This window comes from Salminus brasiliensis, chromosome 20 (assembly GCF_030463535.1).
Source record: "Salminus brasiliensis chromosome 20, fSalBra1.hap2, whole genome shotgun sequence".
NCBI lineage: Eukaryota > Metazoa > Chordata > Actinopteri > Characiformes > Bryconidae > Salminus > Salminus brasiliensis.
In genome coordinates this window covers 32,862,655-32,886,425 of record NC_132897.1, presented here as the reverse complement: position 1 = coordinate 32,886,425, position 23,771 = coordinate 32,862,655, and the positions used below count along the sequence as shown (strand labels likewise).

The 23,771-nt window shown below is 47.5% G+C and overlaps 2 protein-coding genes across 2 annotated transcripts in view; both read right to left on the bottom strand.

Moving 5' to 3' along the window:
* ppp3cca (protein phosphatase 3, catalytic subunit, gamma isozyme, a) overlaps positions 1-23,771 on the bottom strand; it is a 99,142-nt gene that overhangs the window by 20,182 nt on the left and 55,189 nt on the right. The gene's annotated exons all lie outside the window — the stretch shown is intronic.
* Positions 4,282-5,604, bottom strand: tcima (transcriptional and immune response regulator a). The gene has a single exon (XM_072664767.1). The coding sequence runs from the start codon at positions 5,384-5,386 to the stop codon at positions 5,078-5,080; it is 309 nt and encodes a 102-aa protein (XP_072520868.1). The 5' UTR covers positions 5,387-5,604; the 3' UTR covers positions 4,282-5,077.

The following is a 23,771-nucleotide window of genomic DNA, read 5'->3' as shown; positions in this document are numbered from 1 at the left end:
ACTTTGCCTATACAGACAGAATCCAGGCAAATGTGGCTGTTGAATCAACAAAACAGGCCACAAGTCACACGCAAGGGCTTTTTTTTTTTTTTGGTCCCTCTCCTCCCTTAGTCAACTCTTTCCTTGCTCACCGCCTCTCTCAGTTCCTCTCCGGCCCGTCCTCTTCGCAACCGGCTCGAGCTGGAACCAAGGGCGAGTTCCTCTCTACGCACACACCGCCAGCTCTGCTTGGCTCCTACTTAGCTATAGTAACACACACCCGTACATATGTACACACACCGCAGCCGCGCTGTCTGCGGACTTCAAAGCCGCTTGACCCGAGCTTGCTGAAAGCCAGGAAACGGGTGGGTGCGATTGGAGAACCCCTCCAACGCAAGCCTATAGTCCAGGCCACAATTGGCTGCAGGGTTTAGCCCTTCCAGAGCTAAACAATCAGTCCTCCTTAAAAGGAAAGTGGGTAATAAAAGAAGATAAAAACAAAAGCCTGTCTTTGCTTAGTGCAGTGCTAAAATTGGAACGCTAACCATCTGCACACACTCAGATTTTACTACACCTCAGGACCCAAGTTGGATAGGACCCATTGTTTATTATATTTCTAATCAAGACTGCCATTAAGTGCCTTTTAGTTCTTCATTTTTAGGAGATATTTTGGAGAAAATCTGGGGTATACTGTGATGGCTCAAATTTTCCCAGTCAGAGCTGGAAAATTGTGTGGTGGAGCACAAAAAAACCCCCATCAGATTAACAGCACTTTCAGTTTTGATCTGAAAACAATATCTACAGGCATTTTTGTCCATTTCTACTTCAACTGTGAGAAGACGACTCAATCCTACAACCCCTTCTCCCCATCATTCTTCATCCCACCCCCCCCATCTCATCTGACCCATCTTTCAACACATCCTCCAACCCACCCCCAAATTCATACTCCAAGTCATTCAGCTCATCATCTAAACCATCCTTTCACAAATCTACCAATTCATACTCCAATATATCCTTCGACCCATCTTCCAACCCAGACATACTCACTCATTCCTCATTCCATCTTGCAATCCTCTTTCAACACATCCTTAAATCCATACACCTTTTTTTCAGCCTATTGTCAAACCTAATCATCCAATCTTCTTAACTGTCCTTCAACTCATTTACCCACCCAACCTCCAACCGGTTCATCCTATTACCAAATTCATACTCCAGCCCACTCATCCCATCTACTAAACCATCCTTCCATAAACCAACCAGAAGAATGAAGAATGGGGACTCCAACCCCATTCCCCATTCCAGACTCCCAAACCCCTTCAGCCGCCCAGACTCCAAACCCCTTCCTCGTCCCATCCTCCAAACCCCATTCCCAAACTCGTCCCATCCTCCAAACCCCATTCCCAAAGTCGTCCCATCCTCCAAACCCCATTCCCAAAGTCGTCCCATCCTCCAAACCCCATTCCCAAAGTCGTCCCATCCTCCAAACCCCATTCCCAAACTCGTCCCATACTCCAACCCTATTCTTCATCCCATCTTCTAAGCCACCTTTCAACTGAGCTTCCAGTCCCCATTATCTAACCCATCCCTAAAACTCATCCTGCAACCAATCCTCAGACCCATCCTCCATTTTCAGTTACATTAGTTATGAACAGGGGAAGAGTAAGGCTTCTGCTTATTCTGACAGTAATCAGCACATATTTCTGCAGAGAGTTTTTATTCACGTTATTCCATCACTATAACTTAATGAGACCGAGCGAGAGAGCTGGTGAAGACAGGGGAAGGAGAAAAGCAAGAGAAAGTCTGCAGGGAGGGGGAGTTAGTGCTGGGGGAAGGGTGTTGGATTTCCTGCAGTGATACTAGCAGCGGAATATTCACCTGAAAACCCCCCCTACACGGCCCAACCCCCAACAACCAGGTAAAGGCCGTCCCGTCCCAACCCTCCCCGCCCCTCCCCGAGCCGCGGCCCACATGCGGCAGCCTGCTAGTCAGATGTCGGATGACGCACTCCCAACAGCACGGAACCGGTTTGAGCTGCTCGAGCTTAACGTGCCATCCCCCTGATCCTTCCTCCCCGTGTCTCTCTGGCCTCTAATCCCAAACCGGCCCGACGCCTGGCCTCGCACCTCCGCGGACCATGAACCGCCGCTTACAGAGCCACTCCAGGGGCTAACAAAACCGTGCTCACCTGCAGCAACTAGCATCCCAGCTGGGTGGAATGTGAGGGCTAACCATGGGTGCGAGTAGCTGCAGGCTAACGCACACGCTAAGTCCCAAGGAGATGAGTCGCTAAGCAAAAGCCTGGTAATGCCGCTTAACCGAGCGCTTATCTGGAGAGCGAGGTGACGGAGTCCACCTTACACAAACACAGCGTGAGCGGCCAAGTTCCCCGGCCTGAACCGGTTTGCGCCGGTCTGGGGAGCTACGTAGCAGGGAAGGTTCAGTGAAGGGTAACTCCGCAGCAGGCAGAGCCCAGAGAAACCAAATCCCCTGCAGATAGTCTTATCTAGAGGAGAACAAGCGTGAGGACTGTGAAACGAATACCGCTGACCCATGTGAAATAAATATCTAATCTAGCGAGATGCTAACTGTTTAACCCCTTGAACCCTGGGTTGACTTCACTTATTAATCCTAATGCAGAAACCATTGCTGATACACCTTGTGGAGTCCCACTGGGTTCTATTTTAGGGCCTATGAAACTGACAGATTGAGAATTATGTAGCCATCAGAAGGTTAACTTTTACATAATTTGCTAAGATTGAGATCCCTTGTTAGACTCCCCCATCCTGTAGAGGAGCCTAAAACCATTAAGCCAGAAGTAGCCTAGCAAAATGCTAGCAACTGGAGTCAAAAAGGGAGTTAATCAGGTCCAGCGCTGAGCTTCCTGGACAGTGGCTTTCAAACTTGGCCTCAGGCCAGACAGTCCAGATGTTTACTCCAGCCCAACTCACGATGTTGAACTGCTGCGGAACCTCGATTCGATAAAGTATTGGGACGGTTCTTGGAGAAGCCAAGCTTTAATATGGAGCTGCTGCCTTCATTAAAGAATTCTTCATAGCCAATTTTTAAAAGCGCGTAGAACTGCAGAGGCATTTCTGTTTGGTACACAAAGCCGTTTTAGAGACCAGAGTCGTAGGGCCTAACCTTCGTCCGCCTTAAAATGCTAAGTCTGCCGGACCACAGCGAGTTTCAACGCCGTCTGCTCTGGATTCCTGTTGTCGCATGAAAATCACTGCAACCGTTTGCAGTTCCAGAGTGAACATGCCTTTAGTACATCGGTCAGCATGAGAACAAGAACGGCCTAAAACGAAACAGGGGAAGCAACGGACTTCCTCAAAAAGTAGCGTTCAGTGGTGGTCACAAGAACATGGTAGTAGCGGGACGTACGGCCAGGCTCAAGCTTCGGCCTCTTTCAGTGAATATCCAGGTCTAACGTTTATGTTTTCCAAGCTATATTTGAGGTCTCCTGATATACCAATCTCTCAACATCCAACGCTCACCATCAAACCTCTCAGCGATACCGGCTACCTTGACAAGTACTGCCCCCATTTGGGAGTTAGTCTACAGTAGTTTGCCTGGTCTTGCAATTCTGCGAAGTCGCAGCATTTATCTGAAGTGCCACGCCGACAGCCGTAAAGGAAAGATGAGGTCATCTGCAGAGAGGAAGTGTTACTATGTCAGACTCGCTGAGGCAAGAGGCCCGCCGGCTTTGCCACACGTGTACGGCGGTTGCCAAGACTATGCTGAGTAAGCCTTTTTTGTGATATTGTGATGTGCCTCGGTGTTGCGTAACGGTCAGACGCCGGCCTGGGCTTTTCGGGTCGAATGTGTTTACTGTGGCGTTTATTGACGGGGTAGAGGAGGGTGATCTGACCGTACAACCAATGAGTGGGGTGATTATTCAGTGTATTCAATCTCATAACCTTTACTCTGGTGTTCCTACGGTGTTACGTTGGCCTATGAGTGGATGGATGACCTAATGTACTGCAAAATAGTCTGGCATTGCTGTATTATTGACTTTGACTTTTTTTCGTGACCAAGTAAATGTTTTAGTCCCTTTTTTTTCATGTACTTTTTTGAATTTCGTGCAAAAGTTTGGGCACAACTGCTTAGTTACTGTTTATATTACCGAAAAAAAAAAAAAAGTGCAAAACTAATGGCACAATTTCCTATAAAGGCTCTTGATCACCGTAAAATGAGAAATATTAGATATATAGACTAAATGCAAGATACTTTGCAGCAAATCTGATTATTTATAAGGTCAGTCCAAGCAAATTCCCAACAGAACAAGAGAACGGCAGTGACTTGAGTCAATAATTTATTGTAAATAAATCTGGCACAAAATGACATAAAAAAAAACCAAAACAAAACACCAGAATGTTGTACGAAATAAATAGTGGCAATTTTGAGCATTAAAAAGGTCATAAAATAAAATAAAAAAAAAATAACAACTGAGGCAAAAAGTGTGGTGGTGATGAACAGGCTTCATTTTCACAAATATGATCGTAAATCTGAGGCGTTTTTTTTTTTCCTTCATCTCGTAACGAGGCACCTCGTGCAGTTCAGCTTAATCACAACGTGCTTTTAAAAAAGTAAAAAATAATAAAATAATAATTTAAAAATTATGAAATGAGTCTTTCAAGCCCTCTGATTGGCTTCTCAAAGCGCGGGAATGATCGATCAGAGTTCCACGCGGACGAGAGAGACGCGTCGCCCTGGTAACCGCGGTAGCTGCGGTAACTTAGCATAGTTAGCTCAGTGTACCTCCGGCCTCCCGCGTCTCCTGCTCTAGAGTCCCGGCTTTTTTGGGGTTCGCTGACCGGGTTTCTCCTCAGTCGACCTCACTGGCTGCCCGTGACCGTCCGTCTCTGACCGACGGGGCTCTGTTTTCACCCTTCTGACCGGTCCTCTCTACGGCCCCAGCCTCAGAACCGTCGGCCGGTTCCATCTCGCTCCGTGTTGGCGCGCGCGCGCACACAAACAAGCGCACGCACGCACGCGCGCGCGCTCCGGACTGCGCCGTTCGCCTTAAAAATGTCTGTCTTCAACAACGACTTGTTCTTTTTCCACCCCCTTCACGTGCAGGGCCCCAAACGCGCGCTCAGCGCACGCCGAGGAAGCGGCGCACGGCGCCGGCGATCCGCAGCAGCTTGTCCTTCTTGCGTTGCCGGAGCGCCATGAGCGCGCGCGCAGTCTCCCCGGGCTCGTGCGACGCGGCCGCGGCGAACACGCTCCGCGCGCGCTCCTCGGCCTTGGCGTCGCCCGCCTTGCGGAAGAGGCGCGCGAGCGCGTCCTCGCGCACGTGCTCGAAGATGTGCGGGGACGCGCGCTTTCTCCTCGCCGTGTCGAAGCCGCTGCCGTGCACCCGCGGGGTCACGCGGCGACTTTCGGAGCTGGAGTATGAAGACATGTTATTGTTGTCTGTCTGTTTGTTTGTTGGTCGTCTGCGTCCCTCTCCCTCTCTCTCTCTCTCTCTCGCGAGCCTTCGCTCAGCGCGCTCGTGCGTTGTGACTGGCTTGGCTCTCTGTCGCGCAGCCTCGCTCGTGCTCTGGTCAGCTTGGGGTTTCTCTCCCAAACCTGCTCGAGTAGCGCGAGGCCGGTGCTGAGCTGCTCCAGAGCGACGCGCGCTATTTAAAGGGAAGTGTGTGACGTCACCGGCGCCGTGGGAACACCCCCAACCGAGATCTCGGCCAATAGGAGGGCAGCAGAGAGGCGCCAGAGGAGCGAGAAGAAGAAGCAGCGCGTGAAGGGCAACATAAATGTGAGGATATGAATTATTTCTTATAGAGGTAGAGCACGAGAATAAATCAGACTGGAGGAAAATGCATCTGATGCACAAGAAATGAAGACAGTTGGTGCATTTAGCAATCGCCCTGGTTTACCTACCATAAACTATTATTATTATTATTATTATTATTAATAATAACAGCTGGAATCGTTTTAAATGGGTTTAATTGCTTGGGGTTGAGGTTATTCATACGCTGCCTATAAAGGACATTTAATCTGGGCCCATGAAAAGATGTATTACACTGGGCCCCACAACTCTACCAATTCTGCCAAAATACCCAATTAATATTCTTTATTAATCCAAAACCCTGACTGGACCTATACGGGTCTTCTGAGTGGCAGATCTGGCCATTTCACCACCTTGCAGGCATCCCTCATGCATTTAGGGTCTTGGGCATCAGGCAGCATCTCCCTCCACTGTAAACAAGCTAGACTAGACTCTGACGCTTTGACTGTTTTTCTCAAAACACCGAATTCCATCAAACTTGAGAAACCTCTCTGGAATTTCCCCATTCCCCTAATTCCTCTATACCTTAAACCAGCCAAAGGCCAGAGTAAATCTGGAGATCTAAATGTAGAAAGCTATTCCCGTAAGACTGGGCGCTATAGGAGGTTTTCCTGACTCAGAGAAAGAGCTGTTTACTGCAGACGAATTGCTCAGATCCTGCTTCTCCCGATGTCTGCAGATAGGAGCAGTTAGCAACCCCGTGCAAACAAAGCTGACTGCTTTGCCTCTCGAGTGCATATTATCCAAGGACTTCCTATTTACATGCCTGGCTGTTTCTGTTTTGCTTTTGGTTCCCCCCCCCCCCCCCCCCCCCCCCATCAACCCCCTCTCCCACCCCCCTCCACCATACCAGTAACTACAATCCAAACATCTGAGGGAAAAATAACGATGCTTGAGGTTTCCACTGGCATAGTTGAGTTTACAAATGCCACGAGGCCCCTAGAGACCTCAAAAAATGTGCCATTGTTGCACGGAAGTTGAGGAATGCATGGCACTCGGCACCCATTGTCAAGCAAGTCTGTCTTTTCTCCATCACATTGTTTTACCCTCCTCCGGCTCGGCCTGGCCGGGTTTCGGAACGGCAGGCATGGCAGCCATGGCAGTGGAGGTGTGGAAACGGACAAGGGGGAGCATGTCATAAATCGTCCGTTCCATGTCCCAGGCATGTTGTAGAGACACCGACCTCAGCGTGGCCTCCCCAGTCAGTGGGAAGGAAGCGGCAGCCCGAGCGGCCGGCGGGGAACCTTCCAAAGCCCAGCCAAGTTGTCCCTTATTAAATCATAACAATGGGAACACTAAATTTAACTGGGGTCGGAGGGCACGTCAGGCCGGAGAAAGCAATCCCTCCCATACTTCTAACTGGAGCCAGCGAAGATTTCTTAGCGTCTAACCGTTAAATAACAGCAGGGCAGGCGAGGACTGACGGAAAGTGGACAAAACTGTGTATTTAAGAATGACAATAAGTCATACGTTTGTATATGCAGAAATATTCAACTTTGTCCACTGCCCGTAAGAATGTTCAAGTGCGGAAAGTAGTAAGCAATGACACCATATAAGGAAGAACGGGGGAGAAGAGAGATTACAGTGCTGATGCACACTCACTGTCCATTTTATGAGAAACCCTTACCACGCTCCGAGACCAGAAACCTTTTGGACCATGTTTTAGACGTCTATGCAGCAGAGAACGGGTGTAATAAGTGACTTGTGCATTGAACATCTATCCTAGAAAGCAAACGAGTCACGACCCAGTGCTAGCATCATGTGGTCGACGTAACCCTATGGAAGGACCGAAACCATCTCAACGGTATGACCACCCTTCACGGTGGCCGCCATAGTTGCCTACTTTAGCTTTAGTCCCCCCAAAACTGCAGGCTGCTGCAGCTGGCGGAACGGTAACATCCTCAGAATAGCATTTACCTCATCATCAGGCTTCATGAAATGAGCTAAAGACTGCCTTCTTGTCCTTTGTTCTAATTTCACCCCCCCCCCCGCTCTCTATATGCATGACCTGTTCACGAAGACCTCCCTGGTCTCTCTGTTGTCGGATGTGACAACACGCTACGTCCCCGGGAGCAGAGGACATTGCTTGCTGCAGTGGAACCGTTTAGGACATGATGCTAAATCAAGGCTCAATTATTGAGGCGATGATGTAATGCTGCGATAGTAGTCTCGTTTCAGTTTATATATAATAAACAGACTTTTTAGGGCTCTGTGGAGGATTATATAAAAGAGCCATCTGTTTATAGACTAAATCTAATCAGCAGGAGGAGATAGGCGAGAGGCGGCTCTGCAATCCTACTTCATACCACCAGCTCTGATAACACTTTAAATTGAGTTAGACTGGCCCAATTTAGCTGGAAATCCTATTTGGAAAGAATTACCTTTGCTGGAATTCTAGTGTCATGGCGATCTCCTAATATTTCACACTTTTTTTGTTTTTAAATGCACTTGGTCTGGAAATCTGCCATATTCGTTCCAGGCAGCTTGAGGTTGGCATAATGGCTTATGATCAACATGTTGGTTAAGGTTACAGTTAGCGCACATAGCAAGTCAGTCAGCGGAACTAAATGTAGTTGTGGTATAAACATCTTGCATTAGCATGGCATTGGCCTTGGTTGGTTGGTTGAACAAGGCCTTTAACGCCTTGCCAGTTCATGAGACCAAACTACAGAGTCCTTCTTACAGTGCAACCTCAGCAGAACCCAAAACAAAAACACCTTTGGACATAATCCGTGGGGACCTTTCTCTCCTGCTATCTCTGGTGTTGATAAAGTCATTAGGACACCACAATCAGTAGCTCCACGTGTAATATCAACAGCCGAGGATTCTGCCTACCAGTTGACTGGAATTTGATCTGTAGACTTGTGCAGACAGCGTAGTATCATGCCAGACTTTGGTGTATAATTATTCCACGGTTGTAAAATGAGAGGCCCGTTAAACTCAAGTCTGTAAAATTAGCATACTGCAGAGTTTAACACTAGCCCTAATCCCAAACTTTTTGTCAAGATACCACCAAGATTTAGGATGCTTGCTTTTACCTTATGGTGCGCAAAACAAGCCTTTACAAGAAAGGCTGAAAAATGTTGTATGGAAATTCGCCTGGAGCTAGCCTCCACACGCTGCCAAATTCCGCCAGTGACGATACCTACTGAAACGCCCTTTCGCAGGAAAATGGGAGGCCGACGGAAGTCTTAGTGACTTAGTGCTTTCTTCCGGGAGATCTCGTCAAAAAAAAAGGGCCCGGGGGGGCGGGGGAGGGTTCAACAGGTCCAACAGAGTTCAGCTTCACAGCACGGATCTGTAACTCTTCCCCAAGGCAACAACAATACAGAGCTAGCTCCAGAAGCCGGCCGGGTTATTAAAGAGCATTCACCGAGGCTCTGGGTTTCTTCTGATCTAGGACCAGTTTCTACAACCCTGATCCCGACTTTATCCACTGCAGCGAGCAAGAATAAGGCTGGTCTCAAACCTAGGGCAAAAGGGCACTCTGGCCCAACATGACCGTCTAAAGGCACCTTGCCAAAATATGCAATAATTAAGTCACTTAGTCAGTCTCATCCAGCCCCAAATACCAATCTCATTCCACTGCAGTGTCTGGCTTGGTTTAAGTCCAGCTGGTGGTGGATAAGCATCCGGTAAGTGCAGATCTGTTCTGGGAAAGAGAAGCGCCTCGGGGGCCTGTTTAGCATCTATTAACAAAATCCCGCAAGGGGGTGGGTGGGGGGCACATTTGTTTTCGCTCGAGTTTAATGTTTGGGAGAACTGTTCCTGAGCAAGCTCAGCAAAAAGGTAAGCCAGGATGCCTCAGAGTTTACTGGAGCACTGAATAAGCTGTTTATAGCCTCATAGGTCATTAGCAGGTGGGGGGATTTTGAAAGGGCAAAAAAAATAATAAATAAACAGGTGAAGGTAAACAGGAATCATCATCGACGATGTTGTAAAAAAGGAGCCTTGTATTTATGGTCACTGTGACTAATGCTGGCGGAGCGTGAGGGGAGGTGGGGGTGTAAAAAAAACTAAATCCTCTTTCTCGGAGTTTGCATAAGTGAGAGACAGATGGCTGGACAGGCAGCAGCAACAATGCCTCATGGTCACTAGAGCCATGGTCACTAGAGCCCGGAGAGGGGTTGTGTTACCCACACACACACACACACACACAGGACAGGTCCTCCATGGTGGCAGATTAAATAACGCACTATTACGCACCCATTCAGGGCACCCAGGCTCAGTTACAGATAAACCAGCTTGAACCAGCCACAGCAGCAGACACCCTCTCTAGCGTCCGGTGCCACAAACCACTACTACTGGTGGACAGAGGTGGGAATGGGATCAAACATACATAACTGTTCTTTATATGTTTATTAAGTGTCATTAAGTTTACATGTTATGATAATAAGCTCCATATGTATTCCACAGGTTCTTCAAGAACTTAACAGAAAATGGAAAAGGAGGAGCGTTCACAGCCCAAGTGTGACCGATGACCTCATCGTGACGTAGACTGAAGGTGTGATTGAGCTTCAACACCCACTGTTGTGGCAATAGGAGTGTAAGTACGCGTCATTGCAAAAGCAGACACGCAACGTTACAACTACTGTTTATCTCCCATCTCTGTGGAAACACAAACACTTGAACAGCTGCGGCCTCAGGCCGCCGCGTCCCACGGCCTCCCACGGACGGGAATCTGCTGGAATCTCCAGCCACTCAAGACGTCCCACACAATGACATTGTGTCTGTAGAACACCGGGCGCTTTTGTTCTCTCGCCATGGCCGACGCAGACGGCTCACGAGCAAAAGTAAACACGCAAGTGCTCCTGCATTTCGAGCAAAGCTTCAGGAACAAACAAGGGTTGAGTAACGCTCATGAGTAAGCGGCTGACCGTGTCAGCAGGCCACATCAGCTAATGACCACTCTTTTTGCGTCGGTGCTTCAGCACATTGAGAGGCCCCGAGTGGAGGGGGTGAGCTCAGTGATCTTACTCTGCTGGCTAAACCGGCCAATTGAGCAAGTACAGTGCAAAAGGATCGGAGGCCGGCGTGGAGGTACATACCCTTAGGTGGGCTGGGATGTATACCAAAAAAAAAAAAAAAAAAAAAATGTGAAAAACCACCACATCAGGACAGCTCTGTCTGCACCAAGCGATCGGAAAAAGGGGGGGGGGGGGGTGTAGACCATCCTACCCACCGAAAGAGTGACTCAAAGACAGTCATCAGTGGTTTACTAGAGTGACCATTTATCCCCATTTAGAGAAAATCAATACATCCTGCATCGGCGGCAGTTCCAATGTATCGGACAAGCTTTGTAAGTGCTAGGGGGCGCGTCGACAGGTGGGTTCACTGGCAGTACCAAATTGGGAGGGGGGGGGGGGGGGGTAAATGGATAAATTATTCAAATGAATAAATAAATTAAAAAAAGCAATCGTAAATCACGGACATTGATATTTATCGGTCCTAGTCCTACTGTGTCCTGTTCCTCAGCGTCAGACACTGGGGCGATTGTGTTCAGCGCCTTTCATCTTTCATACAAGTAAGTGCATCCTCATTGTATTAAATACACAGGATGGTCGCAAAGGCGGACACTTCCATCCCAACAGCGTATTCCACCCTACTGGTGAGGACATCCCAAGGCCTTGCAGTCTCCGCTATTGTCTTTGCCTCTCGCTCTCCCTCGCCCCTCCTCACGCTACCCCTCTTTTGTCTCTCTTTCCTGACCCGACTGAGACAGGCGCAGGCCCTGTTAGATTACCGGACAGCTCAGTTATTTAACATGTCCATTTGCTAGATAACTCTAGAGGAAAGATAGGACAGAAGAGAGAGAGAGGGGGGGGGGATCGAACAGAGCTATTGTTTGCCCTGGCTGGGGAACAAGGTCAGGCCTGCTGCTGCTGCGTGCCAACAGCCTTCGATAAAGACAACAAATACTTTCTCGCTGTTCCACACACACACACACACACACACACACACACACACACACTTGCTTGCTCAGTCCATGTGGGCTGTTGCCAAGGGACTATTTAATCGACTGTTCTGTCGGGCCCCATGCCAAGGGATAATGCCAGGCATGTGATGCCTTCCAGTTCAAGGGTTGCCGGTTTGGCATCACGCACATTGCAGGGAATGGTTGGGAAACAGTCGCCGGAAGGTCAAAAGAAGGCCGTGGCAACTGGGCTGCATCACCTTGCGCAGCCTAAAACCGATCTGAGCATTCGAGGCATGGACTGTGGTATCTGGCACCAAGATGGCACCAGCAAGAATGACGAAACTTGATCACCACAACTATATGAGCTGATTGGACATCCTATTCCAAAACAAACCCCCATGGGCATTAACATGAAATTTTGCCACTTCTTTGCGGCTCTAGCAGTCTCCACTCTTCTGGTAAGGATTTCCACAAGACGGAGTGGGTCTGTGGCAATTCGAGGCCGATCAAAGATGTTGGATAAGGAGGCCTGCCAAGCAATGGACAAAACGTTGAGGCCCAGACTCTGAAAGGCAGCCCCAAATCATAATCCCCCCCCCTCCTCCAAACCTCCAACTGTTGGCCCTATGCAGCCTGGTAGGTAGCGTTCTACTGGAATCCACCTAACCCAGTTTTGTCCATCAGACTGCCATTAAATTCCCCAAGTTCCCAGTATGACATGATGACCCACGTACCGATGCGCTCCTTGACCGTATACATTTGGATTCTTGGCCAAGGCCTTCTACTATCTGCTTAGCTCACTACTTAGGTCATAAAATAGTAGCCTTTGTACCTGACAACAAAGTGTCAACAAAGGCCACGTTTCCACTGCAGAGCGCTCCTGAGAATGGTGGGTAACCGGGTCCGGTTGTTTGGTTGGCATATAGGGCACCGCTTGGTTGTGGAAACCATAGTTTTCAGACTCTCGTATCTTACAAAATAGGCGTCTAACTGCACCCTCATCAGCTGACCTGTACCCCCCTGCATGACCAGAAAGGAACCACCACAGGACCTTGCTTGACCCAGCTTTAATACGTTATATATTCCGATGACCACACTTTATGACCGTCCAGATACATGGAAATCAAGCACCGGAATGGGAGCTGGTGGATGAATCACATGCGTTACACCCTAGCAACCGTGCTAACCCTGCAAAACACCAGCAAGGACGACTGCGTGTGTATATTTCATCCAGAGTGACTCGTCGAACTGTAGACGTACAGCAACCCGAGAGTTTCTGGACGTTCCTCTTGAACTGCATCGGCCAGGCCGTAGCCATGCCTTTTGCCTCGTGTCCCGGAGCGTGGTCTCAAGTGACCAGTGAGTGTGTATTTAAAGCAGCTGCTGGCAAGGAGTCGCATGCAGAAAGTGGAAGTGCGAGTCTGCTTATCCACCAGACTGGTTCAAACCGGCCGCACACAGAGGGAGAAAGAGCCTGATCTAGCGGATGACTTAACTGACCGCAAAGGCCTTGGATATTCATCAGAGTGCTCAGACAATGGGGGAAAAGCGGGTAAGAGAGCAAATTCAGCACTACAGTGCCACACACACACCAACTTGGCAGTTAATGCTTTCACCGCCTCTCAGGCTGATTACAGACCACAAAGCACACACACTTGTGTGTATTCCTGTCGGTGCAAGGTGTCCGTGTCCTTCTGTAACGCTGCTGGGTTGTACTGAAGCCCTGAATATCTTGACCTGAAAGCACGAAAGGCCACAAATGTACACAAACAACCCACTTGGTTGATGTCCCGTTGGCTGGGTTGTCAGTAGCTCAGCAGCTGGTCTACACTGGTTATTTTCACAGCACTGGGTAGTTACAATGAACTCGCTTCTCAGTAACGGCAAGGAGTTTGGACAATTCTTACAGGCGAGCAAGGTGCCCTGAAAGTCTCCAATTGTTCCAACATAATGGAGAACATTCCTTGTGTAACTCAGGGGGCTCAGAGTGGCTCAGCGGTGGAGGAGGCTCTACCACTACAGCCTGGAGCTTGCGAGTCCCAAGCAGAGCCTCTTTGCCATCAGCGGCCGGAGTCAGAGAGAGCACAGTTGGCCGTGCCCTCTCCTCTCCACTCCCCTCATCACGCCTAAAAGCAAGGTGCAAATCCTGCTAAATGGGATGCAGGAGGCTGTTGGCGGACGTAGGCACTAAACCACAGGTCCCTCGGAAAGCAAACTGTTACATTTGAAGGGCCTTTGAAAGGAAGAGGTTGAAGTATGCAGATCATGGATGAGAAGGACCAAGTGGAGAAAGGGACTGTGTGAATATAGCATGGGGGGTTGTTTTTCCGCATATGCTGACGTAGGGTTATTGAGGTTGTGTGTAAAATCCACATGGAACCGGTAGCACCGAGCATGGCTAGGCACGGCCTTGGTCACCCGGAAGGCCAGTGTGGAGTTATGGCGATGTAGTGCTAGTGTGTATGGTGGTTGTTGCGGTGTGTCGAGTCCATGTGCAACTGGTGGCACTTTGCATGCATCCACAGTGCGCCAGTGGGGCTAGGTACAGCCTTGGTTACCAAGGCGGCCCTTTTTTGTTTCTACAGATGTTCTAAGATGTTCCTGAAGCTGGTTAAGTGGTAATGGGTGATGACCCCGGGTGAAGCAGCAGGAGACTTGTGAACGACATACGCCTCATAGTCCCATAGTACCAGACCAAACTTGAGGACATTTGGTCCCCACAAAGAGCTAAATACCCTCGCACAGAACACCCTCGTTACTACACCCAAGGTAATGACTAGGGCAGAGCAGTGCATGCCCCGCGCTGCAGATGTTCAAACACACTGGCATCAAGTTAATTGGACTCTCGTAATCCAGTAGCAGCATTCTATGGTTCCCGAGCAGTCAAAAAAAAAAAGACCTTGGCACCGAGGCTGCTGCTTCTGCAGATGACCTACTTTTCCCGCAGGCTACAAAATCTCATTTGTGGTTCAAGTCTTTCTATTTGGACGGTAAGTCGCTCTGATGGTCATCGCAGTCCTACCCAGAACCACAGTTATTAGCCTGGAGCTATACGGAGATAGCTTACCCAGCCCAACCCGCAGCCGCTCAATCAACACCAGTAGCAATTACGTCAGCCTACCGGCAGACGTTTCATAGATGTGGCGCAATAAAAAAGGCCAGATCAGCAGTGAAGCAGCCCATTAAAATAAATGAAAGGGAATCGAATAGCCGACATCAAAGGCTAAAGCCAGCTAGCGCCTCTTTGGTCCCGTACATTTTCTCAAAGGTTCAGACTGGGTCGCCGCCATCTTGCCTCACCATCCCTACACAGAAGACGACGTAACCCGTACACGGCAGGTTTAAGGACACAAGCTTACACCTGCACAGTAACAGCCTCTACTATCCTGGGAAGACTTTATACTAGATGTCGGAACATTGCTGTGAAGATTTGGTTGCATTTAGCCACAAGAGAATCAGTAATGTCAGATGCTGGATGACTAGTTCCACCACTCCAACTCATCCCAAAGGTACTGGAAGGAGCTCCAATCACTCTAAAGAAGGCAGTTCCTATTGCTCCACAATGCTGGGGACTTCATACTTCTTACTGGGACCCAGTTCGGCTTCCCAAATGGGCCGGTCTAGGCCCCATGCGCAGCGTGCAACCCAGATGGGGCCCTTGTTTAACCCTTCCTGGTCTTCCTTATTGACCCTTGTGGTATCCTGGTGGCATTTATATGTGGGGTCTAGGCCTAGTGACTGTTACTGCAAATCAAGCCAAAGCTGAGCACATAATTTTGATTCAAGGTCCGAAGGGGCCAGAATCAGATGCCTTGGCTTTCCTGGCATTACCCTCTATATTCCTGACCTAACTGACTGCAATCAATCAGGTCCCATTCATACAGGAGAGCGAGATACCAAGCTTTGATAGCTTTGAATTGTCTCACAAAAATAAATGTGCTATATGGCCAGAAGTATCAGGACACCTGCTCATTCTTCTGAAATCAAGGGTATTTTTTTTTTTTTTTTTGAAGTAACTGTCTCTATGGTACAAGATGTTGGATGACCACCTCCCACATCATCCCCAACTTTCCAATTCATCCCAAAAGCATTAGATGGAGCAACATCATTCTAGAGAATGAAGTCCCACTGCTCCACAGCTCAATGCTGGAGGGCTTTGAGCTCCTTGTGGTGCCAAGAGCTTAATGTTTATCTGCTCCAGTACTTCCTATTCCAAGGGGTGTCCACAAACATTTGGACAGTGTATTTCTACAGTACTATTTGAGTACTACATGTTCAGAAGCTGTGATTTACTACTGAATTATTGGCAAAGAGAGCCCTCTTGTGGCCAACATTACTACTACACCATACCGCCAGTGATGCTGAACTGTTAAAGGTGAACTCCGGGTCATACTGTACTGAAAGGGGCTCACACCCTAAAAATTAAATAATAGAATTTGATGTCGTTTCGAAACATCTTTCCTCTCAACAACCCATACAGTCCATCTATGAAAGCCGAGCTGTAAAATACTGTACCTTAAAAGCTCTTGGTTTTTGAGAGCTCACAAAACCTACCGGGACCTGCAGGTGGCTAGGAAGACCCTACAACTTGACTGCACATTTGTAGGGGTGTCCAAAACATTTATCACCATTATCAGTGTCCTATGTCATGGCCTATAATCAACGTAATCTTAATCAACTTGTGAAAAAACGGCTTGAGAGATTGCTCAGACTGTGAGAAAAGTGGCCAAAATTTCAGACATGTACTTTGTCACTCAGACCCTTGTTTGGGCAATTAAGCGGGCATCGCTTCCCCACTCCCTTAATGTTAAATAGATCTAAACACTGTCAGCTACGACCAAATTGGGTTAAAAGTGAAGCTAAAAATCTGACTAAGGGCATAGCAGGAGGTCAAAATAGTGGTCCTACAGCCAGAATTGTGAATGTGTGTATTAAAGCCCCAGGAAACATTTTGATATACTGAATTTGTGTGTATAATACTAAACTTGGATGCTCAGTGAAGCGGTCAGCACAGCATAAATAAACACAAAGCAGAAATATGATCATAGCAACACACACAGCCTTGAGACTGAGAAGTTACCTGGGTTTACTGAGGTTTCGATATCTAGAGTTACCAGCCAATATTATAGCTATAAGCTTGAGCCACGACTGGGGGAACGGCTGCCCACCCGTGCCCCGTAGCCCGACCGTCCAGTTTTCTAATAACCTATACAATGCCAATACATTATAATTATGGTGACTATGTGTCTGCGTGCGGACCTTCACTGCTGTAAATGCGTCTGTTAAAGTCAGTGTTTAGCAGGGGATGGAACATGTAAATAAGGGGACTACTGACTGTTCTTCTGAGAGCAGATGTAAGCATAGTAATAATCCACTAGATGGCACCACAGACAAACTTCAAACTACCTTGGCATTGCATATTGAGACACCTACGAAAAGGCCAAGGTCAACTCGGGAAAGGCCACAAACCGCAGTAATTTGGTTGATTCAAGTTTATTTATCTTTCGGACGCCATTAGCAAAACATTTTCGATTAGATCTTTAATCTTAGCTTGGAGGTCGTCAGACGCTCTGCTGTGGTGAGGGACAAAAATGGGAAGATACTTGAAAGATACAAAAGTTAGAAGAATGTTTTTGAATGCAGTTCTCCAAACAAAATCAAGTTCTCAAATATTCTCAAAAAAGTAGCAATTATTTTCTTAAGACTCTCGTTGTTTTCCCTACTGCGTCCCAAAACTAGAACTTCTGTAGGATAGTTTTCTTTACTGGTGGGGCTCCAAAAGCAATTAACCTTAAATGAGAACCATTCCAAAACCTGGTTGCAGGTTGACCTGCTTCATGAATTCCACAACAAACAGCGTATTTGGGGTCACTGTCCTGTTACAAAACCCAACTGCGTCCAATTTTCAACTGACAAGCTGATGGTTTGAGGTTTCACTAAAGAATCCGGAGTAGTCCTCCACCTTCATTATTCCATCCACCGGTGTAGTGTACCGGTTCCCCTAGCAGCAAAAGAGCATGGTGCTCCCACCACCATGCTTCACAGTTGGTATAGAGTGTTCTTGGCGTTGAACGCCTCACCTTTTCTCCAACATATTTGCCTCATCGGACCATAAAACCTTTCTCGAGAGCTTTTTCCTTGTTCAAGTAGACAGGAGCAAGCTTCCGTTTAGTCCAAGAGTGCTTATTAGACAGAAGCCTCTCAGTCCATGGTGAGGTACAACTAGCTTGTAGACCGGAGTGGGCAATGCAGGGCCAGAGTCCAGCACAGGGGAGTTTAATGAGGTGAGGTTGACCAGAAAAAGCCCATAAGTGCATGAATCCTGCCCATCCCTGCTGTGGATCGTGGCACGGTTGTTCCATCAGCTTGTACACGTCATTGCAAGCATGCCTTGGTGGTTCTTAGGTTGTTTTTGACCATCCAAACCAGCTTCCTTCATGTACATTATGTGTCTAAACTTCAGCCCGCAGCTGTACTTGACACCACCTTTCTTTTCTGAGGTCTTTGGTTTTGCCTGGTTTGTAATACACAGCAAACAGCATCAGGCTATACATTTCCTGCTATAGCTCAGCCACGGTCTGCCTATTGGCGAGACATTTCCATAGACTGTTCTACTTGATACGTCACATGAAGGCATTAAATGACCATTCAGACCTGACCATTGATTCTCAGGTTTTTCTGCTGAGGAGTCGCTGCTGCAGGAAGCAGCAAAACACTTCCTGTTCTTCCTGAGAATTGTTATTGAGAAGATGTGTATATCAGGCACATGACTAACTCAAAGCACTCCATCGAAGCCTGAAACTGGAACTTCCATAAACAGCCAATTACATCTGACTCAGCACAGTGAATCAAAGATCAGCCAGAGTTCTTGTGCCATTGTTGGCTGTGAGAAGACCTGAAAGCAACAATTCGATTTCAGGCTCAGAGCTTTACTTACAATTAGCCGCTAAAGCAGTTATTGAAATACACAGAGTTCTACACAAGGGTTAAACAATAAAGCTAATCAAAGGAAAGTACATTTCTTAGCCTACCCAGACATTATTTGGACACCTTAATTCTTAATTTAAAATCAGTGGCCCATTGCCACATATCTACACATTTAAGCCCAACAACATCCGCTGGTGAAATTTCCTCCCTCTTAGATCTTCCTCCATCAGCTGTGAGTGGTATTATTGAACAGCGGAAGTGTTTAGCAACCACGGAGAGCAGCTCAGCCACAGAGTGTCTGTCAAACCACCTAAAGTTACAGAGCGGGGTCAGGGCCTGAGCTCAGAGCATAGTGCAGAAAAGTCTCCAACAACTGAATAACTGCAGAGCTCCAGACCTGCTGCTGTTAGAGCTGCTGTAAGCCGACTACGCTTTACCATCTCGCTCACCCTCATTTGCCTTCTCGAAAACAAACTGGACCAACCTAGAGCTAAACACGAAATCGGAAGGAAAAACATGCACGTAAATATTTTTTGCTACTAGAAAGACTTGAGAAAGCCAAGCTCAAAGAAGCTGATGAGAGCGAGGCTAAAAGCTAACCGGCTACAATCTCTTCAGCTAGATAACAGCACACTGCGCTGAGAGGACACAATGAGAGGACAGCAACTCTATCGGGTAAGACGGGATTAATGCTGCATTCCAATTAAACTGGGATGTTGGAATTTCCGAGTAGGAAATACTCAGAAAGTTAGGAGAGCCTCACCAACCCAAAGTTCAAAATCTAATATGGCTGCACTGCACATCAACAACAGTAAAAGTAGTAGTATTATACAGTGCATTTGCACTTCTACCTATCTGCGTTTCAAATCTCAAGTCAGTCGTTCATCCAGTAACGTACAACTTCCATCTGTGGCAGTGTTTCCATGGTCTTCAAAATACAGTGTAACAAGTCATCAACTGGTATTGTCCACAATGCTACAAAGGCTGTTTTCGCCATAAAGCATTGGTAAAAGATCATCAAACCTTCTGCTGTTGCGGTAAACTCCCAAGTCTTGAGCGAACTGTTTTTGGAAATGTTTTGAAATGGCTCACAACTATCGGAACGTTTAACTGGAACACAGTCAACTCCAGAGTGATGTCACTCCCAGCTCCGTTATCCCACTTCCGAGGTAAATGGAAGGCTCGTAATTACTGTTATTGTTTGCGTTAAAACTATGCTATAAGGCTCCTGAGAGTCTCACCATAAAAGGAAAATTGTTTTATTGTCAGATAACTGGGTTGTAAAACTGCATTTTCCAACCCCAACCAAAAGTCACTTACTCTTCAAACTATTTAATAAACAAACTCTTTGGCCCTTTTAGCCATTACTACAACACAACATCGCTAAAGCCGTCAAGCTCCACCTGCAACAAAAACCAACCCAACACAAACCAGCTCAAACACTTTGGCCTATAAACAAAAAGTACCACTATGAACTGGTTTGCGTCAATTCTATAAAGCTGTACTCAGACAGGCTGACTCAGTAACATGTTGACATTTCCTCAAACAAAATTGATGACCTTGACAAAACGCCAATTAAATGCATCAACGACATCACGCTTTCTGTCCGGCCACTAGACAAGGAACTGTACTCTAGAGCGCCGATCGAATTAGTAGTTCCAAAGTATTATGAAGGAAGTTACACCCCGTTTTCATTCTTAATTATCTCCCTCCGTCACCCTAACGATCATAAATAGTTAGCAGGCTGGCCAAGTAAAATGTTGACACAGTTAGACATTTCCTCTGTGGTCAGATGTAATCTTTAAACCAAACCACAGAGTGTTCGCTATCTGTCCATTGTTGTCACCAAATATAGCTGCCCCTGCTATCAGACTTCACACACCTGGAAGGGCTAACGATACAACAGCAACAACAGAACTCCTGAGCCGCAGGCTGCACCAAACAGATACAGGATCGGATAAATAGCGGAATAAAGAATGAGAAGGTATCTTTCAGGAGAAACGTGAAGGACCAAGACCTGTGATGAACGTTGAAAATTAGTATGGCAGTGTTGATGTTTGTGGTCCAGGTGTTTGACACAAGCCAAAACTAGCATTCCTCCATGTTAAGGATGAGTGACCGCTGCAAAACAAGCTGGCCAACCAAAGCCATCTTAATTCTTGACCAACCATTTGATGGTTTAGCTGGACAGCATGACCAACTTCGCCATAACTTGGCCACTAGCTTGGTCGAGTAGCATGACCAATTTAGTGGACCATCATGCTAGCATGTTCAAGCTGTTGACCAATCAGACCAAACAGACCAAGCATGAACATTCATACATAAACCCAGCCCACTTGCTAAGGCCGAGTCCAAGCTCTAGTCACCTGGCCAATCAAAAGGCGGCGAAGTAAACTGGGATCTGTGCAAGGCTACCTTTTACCATCTCTGATCTCACCAACATCCGAATCGAACTGGAGCTAAGCACATATCCGAAGGGAAAACATTGGCTTTTACCTGTAAGACTTGAGAAAGCCAAACCCGGGGAAGCTAACGAGGGCAAGGCTAAAAGCTAACCGCTAAGCTAATCTCCTCAGCTTGTCAACGGCCATCTAAACGACCAAACCTACTAGCATGGGGCATGATACTACTGGATGACCAGTTCTTCCAACCACCTTGACCATCTGAGGCTTAATCCCGATTGCTCAGTTGGGTTCATGTTTGGTGCTCTTCAGAAGCGTTACTGAGTGTTTATCTTTCAACCGGCAACCTTATAGAACCGAATCCTAGATGAGTAGTTTCTGGGATGCTCATATGTGAATAGAAGTCGATGCAGGACCGAGAAATACACTGAAACACAGTCATTACAGATGGCTGTTTGATCTGAGGACATCATGCTTGTTGAGTTGCTTTGTCAGTATTGGCTGTTCTGAATCTGGTATTCCCCTAAGAATTGGTTTTTCGGTCCAAGTAGGACATTTTAACTGGAAGGCCTTGAGTGCAAAGTCCAAGATGGCTGCACCGCACATCAACAGCAATAAAAGCAGTAGTATTACACAGTGTAATGGCATTAGTAGCATTTTTACATATTTGTGTCTCATTAGATCGGACGGAGACGCCGTACCGTCCAACTTCTATCTGTGGACGAGTTCCCATGAGGTTTATAACACCATCAATTTGTATCGTAAACACTTCTAACCAGGGACAACACTAACCAAGCTAACCTGGGACATAGATTCACTATGAAACACCGGCAAACCAGTTGTGGTAAAGTCTTTAGCTACCTTAGCTAGGTTTGGAAATGGTGTACAGTTATGGGAACGTTGAACTGGAATGCAGGTCGGGTGTGAGGTCAACTCTGGTGCGATGTAATTCCCAGCTACCTCCGGAGGTAAACGGTAATATATAATAAACTTTAGAAAGAGGTACAGAGAAAGAGAGAGAGGGGAAAAGAGGGCTGGGGGGGGGGGGGGGGGGGGGGTGTACAGCAACCTGAAGAAACAGTTGTGAAACAGCACTGCGCTAATATGTCATTAGCGACCAAGTGGAGCAAGCCTGAGGCTAACTGCCATTCTAGTTCATCAATCTGCCAGATTTACCATCAACATCGCCTCGGCTTTTGGATGATTGCATAACATGTTAGCATCAAGCGGGCTTACAACAATTTCTCAAAAAACTACACAATGATTAACCCAGAAAATTCAGACGTAGCCTCCCTTCTTGAGTACTCCATCCTCTACTCTACCTCCACCATGTTTAACAGTTGCTACAGTGTTTTTGGAATTAGATGCCTCACCCTCAAAAGTTCTCCACATATACGTTTTAGTCACTGTGCCCAAACAACTCTATCTTTGCCCCATCTCACCATGAATCAAATATTACCCATAATTCTCATTTCTTTTATATAGGAAATATAGGTGTATTGCTATTCGGAAGCCTCACTTTCACTAGGTGACTATCAAATTAGAAATGGTGTCCCAAATGAGTACTAAACAGTTCATAGCAACTGCTTCCCAACCTCAAAGCAACAACCTGGGATACCATAGCAACGACCAGAAACACCACAGCGACTATCCATCAGTAACCACCTAGCAAAATGCAAATCAACCACCTCAGACTTGCTTACGCTATTGCCGAGTAGCTTGCTACTGGATTCCGGGTGGCTGGTAGGAGGTCCCAAGGTGGTTGGTATGCTGTTGCCAAGCACTTGCAATGGTGTCCCAAATGGGTACCACGCAGTTGGGACATCATAGCAACCCCAAAGCACCCACTCAGCAACCACTTGGAACACCATGCGGTACCAGTGGAGTTGCTAGGTGCTCGCTATGTTGTTGCCATGCAACAGTTATGACTTCCCCAGTGGGTACTACACAGCAACCCACAGCAGCCACCTGGGACATTACATCAGTCACTTAGCAACAGCATAACACCATAGTGACTTCTTGGCGGCCACCTAAAAATGTATCAAGCTTGCTATGGTGTCCCAAAGGGGTACAAAGCTAATGAATGCTTAGCAACAGCATAGCAACCACCTGGTGATAGGCCTTCTGCATTTCTTGTTTGGGAGCTATCGGCGGTCTAGTGGGCGGTCAGCCCAGCTCACAGAAGAGACACTGGTCATCAAACCACCCTGCCAGTCATGAGCCTCCAAAAGCACCTGCTTCAACGAGTCCCTCAAACCCGGGGGGGGCAACAAGTTGAGGGGAATAAAGCTGTGAGGAGTTCAGAAAAGGTCAGAGAGAGAGAGAGAGAGAGAGAGAAATAGAGAGAGATCAGGGCGAGTAACAGATACTCCACCACAGAAAGACAGTGCATGCTTTCTCCATTTCTGCTGCACGCTGGACAATGGCTTTGTTTGAGGCCGCGGGAGACGACACAACAGCCACCCTTTTATTGTCCTAGGCCGTTGACTTTTTTGCGGCCCGGAGGACTGAAGAATGCAGTGCGGTGGCCGGGTCCACAGTCCGCTGTGCAGGCGCTCACCAAGCAGTTCTCACAGTGCAACTTCACCCGTCGGAGCCTGAAACGTGCATGAGTAATAGCTGAGCGCGAGAGGAGAAGAGCGAGGGACGCAGGCAGGAAGGATATGACTTCATGAATGAATCAAGCTAAATACGGAGGTCGTCATAAAACTGGCCGGTCAGCTGACAGTCAGAGGGCTGAGACGTGACGCGCACT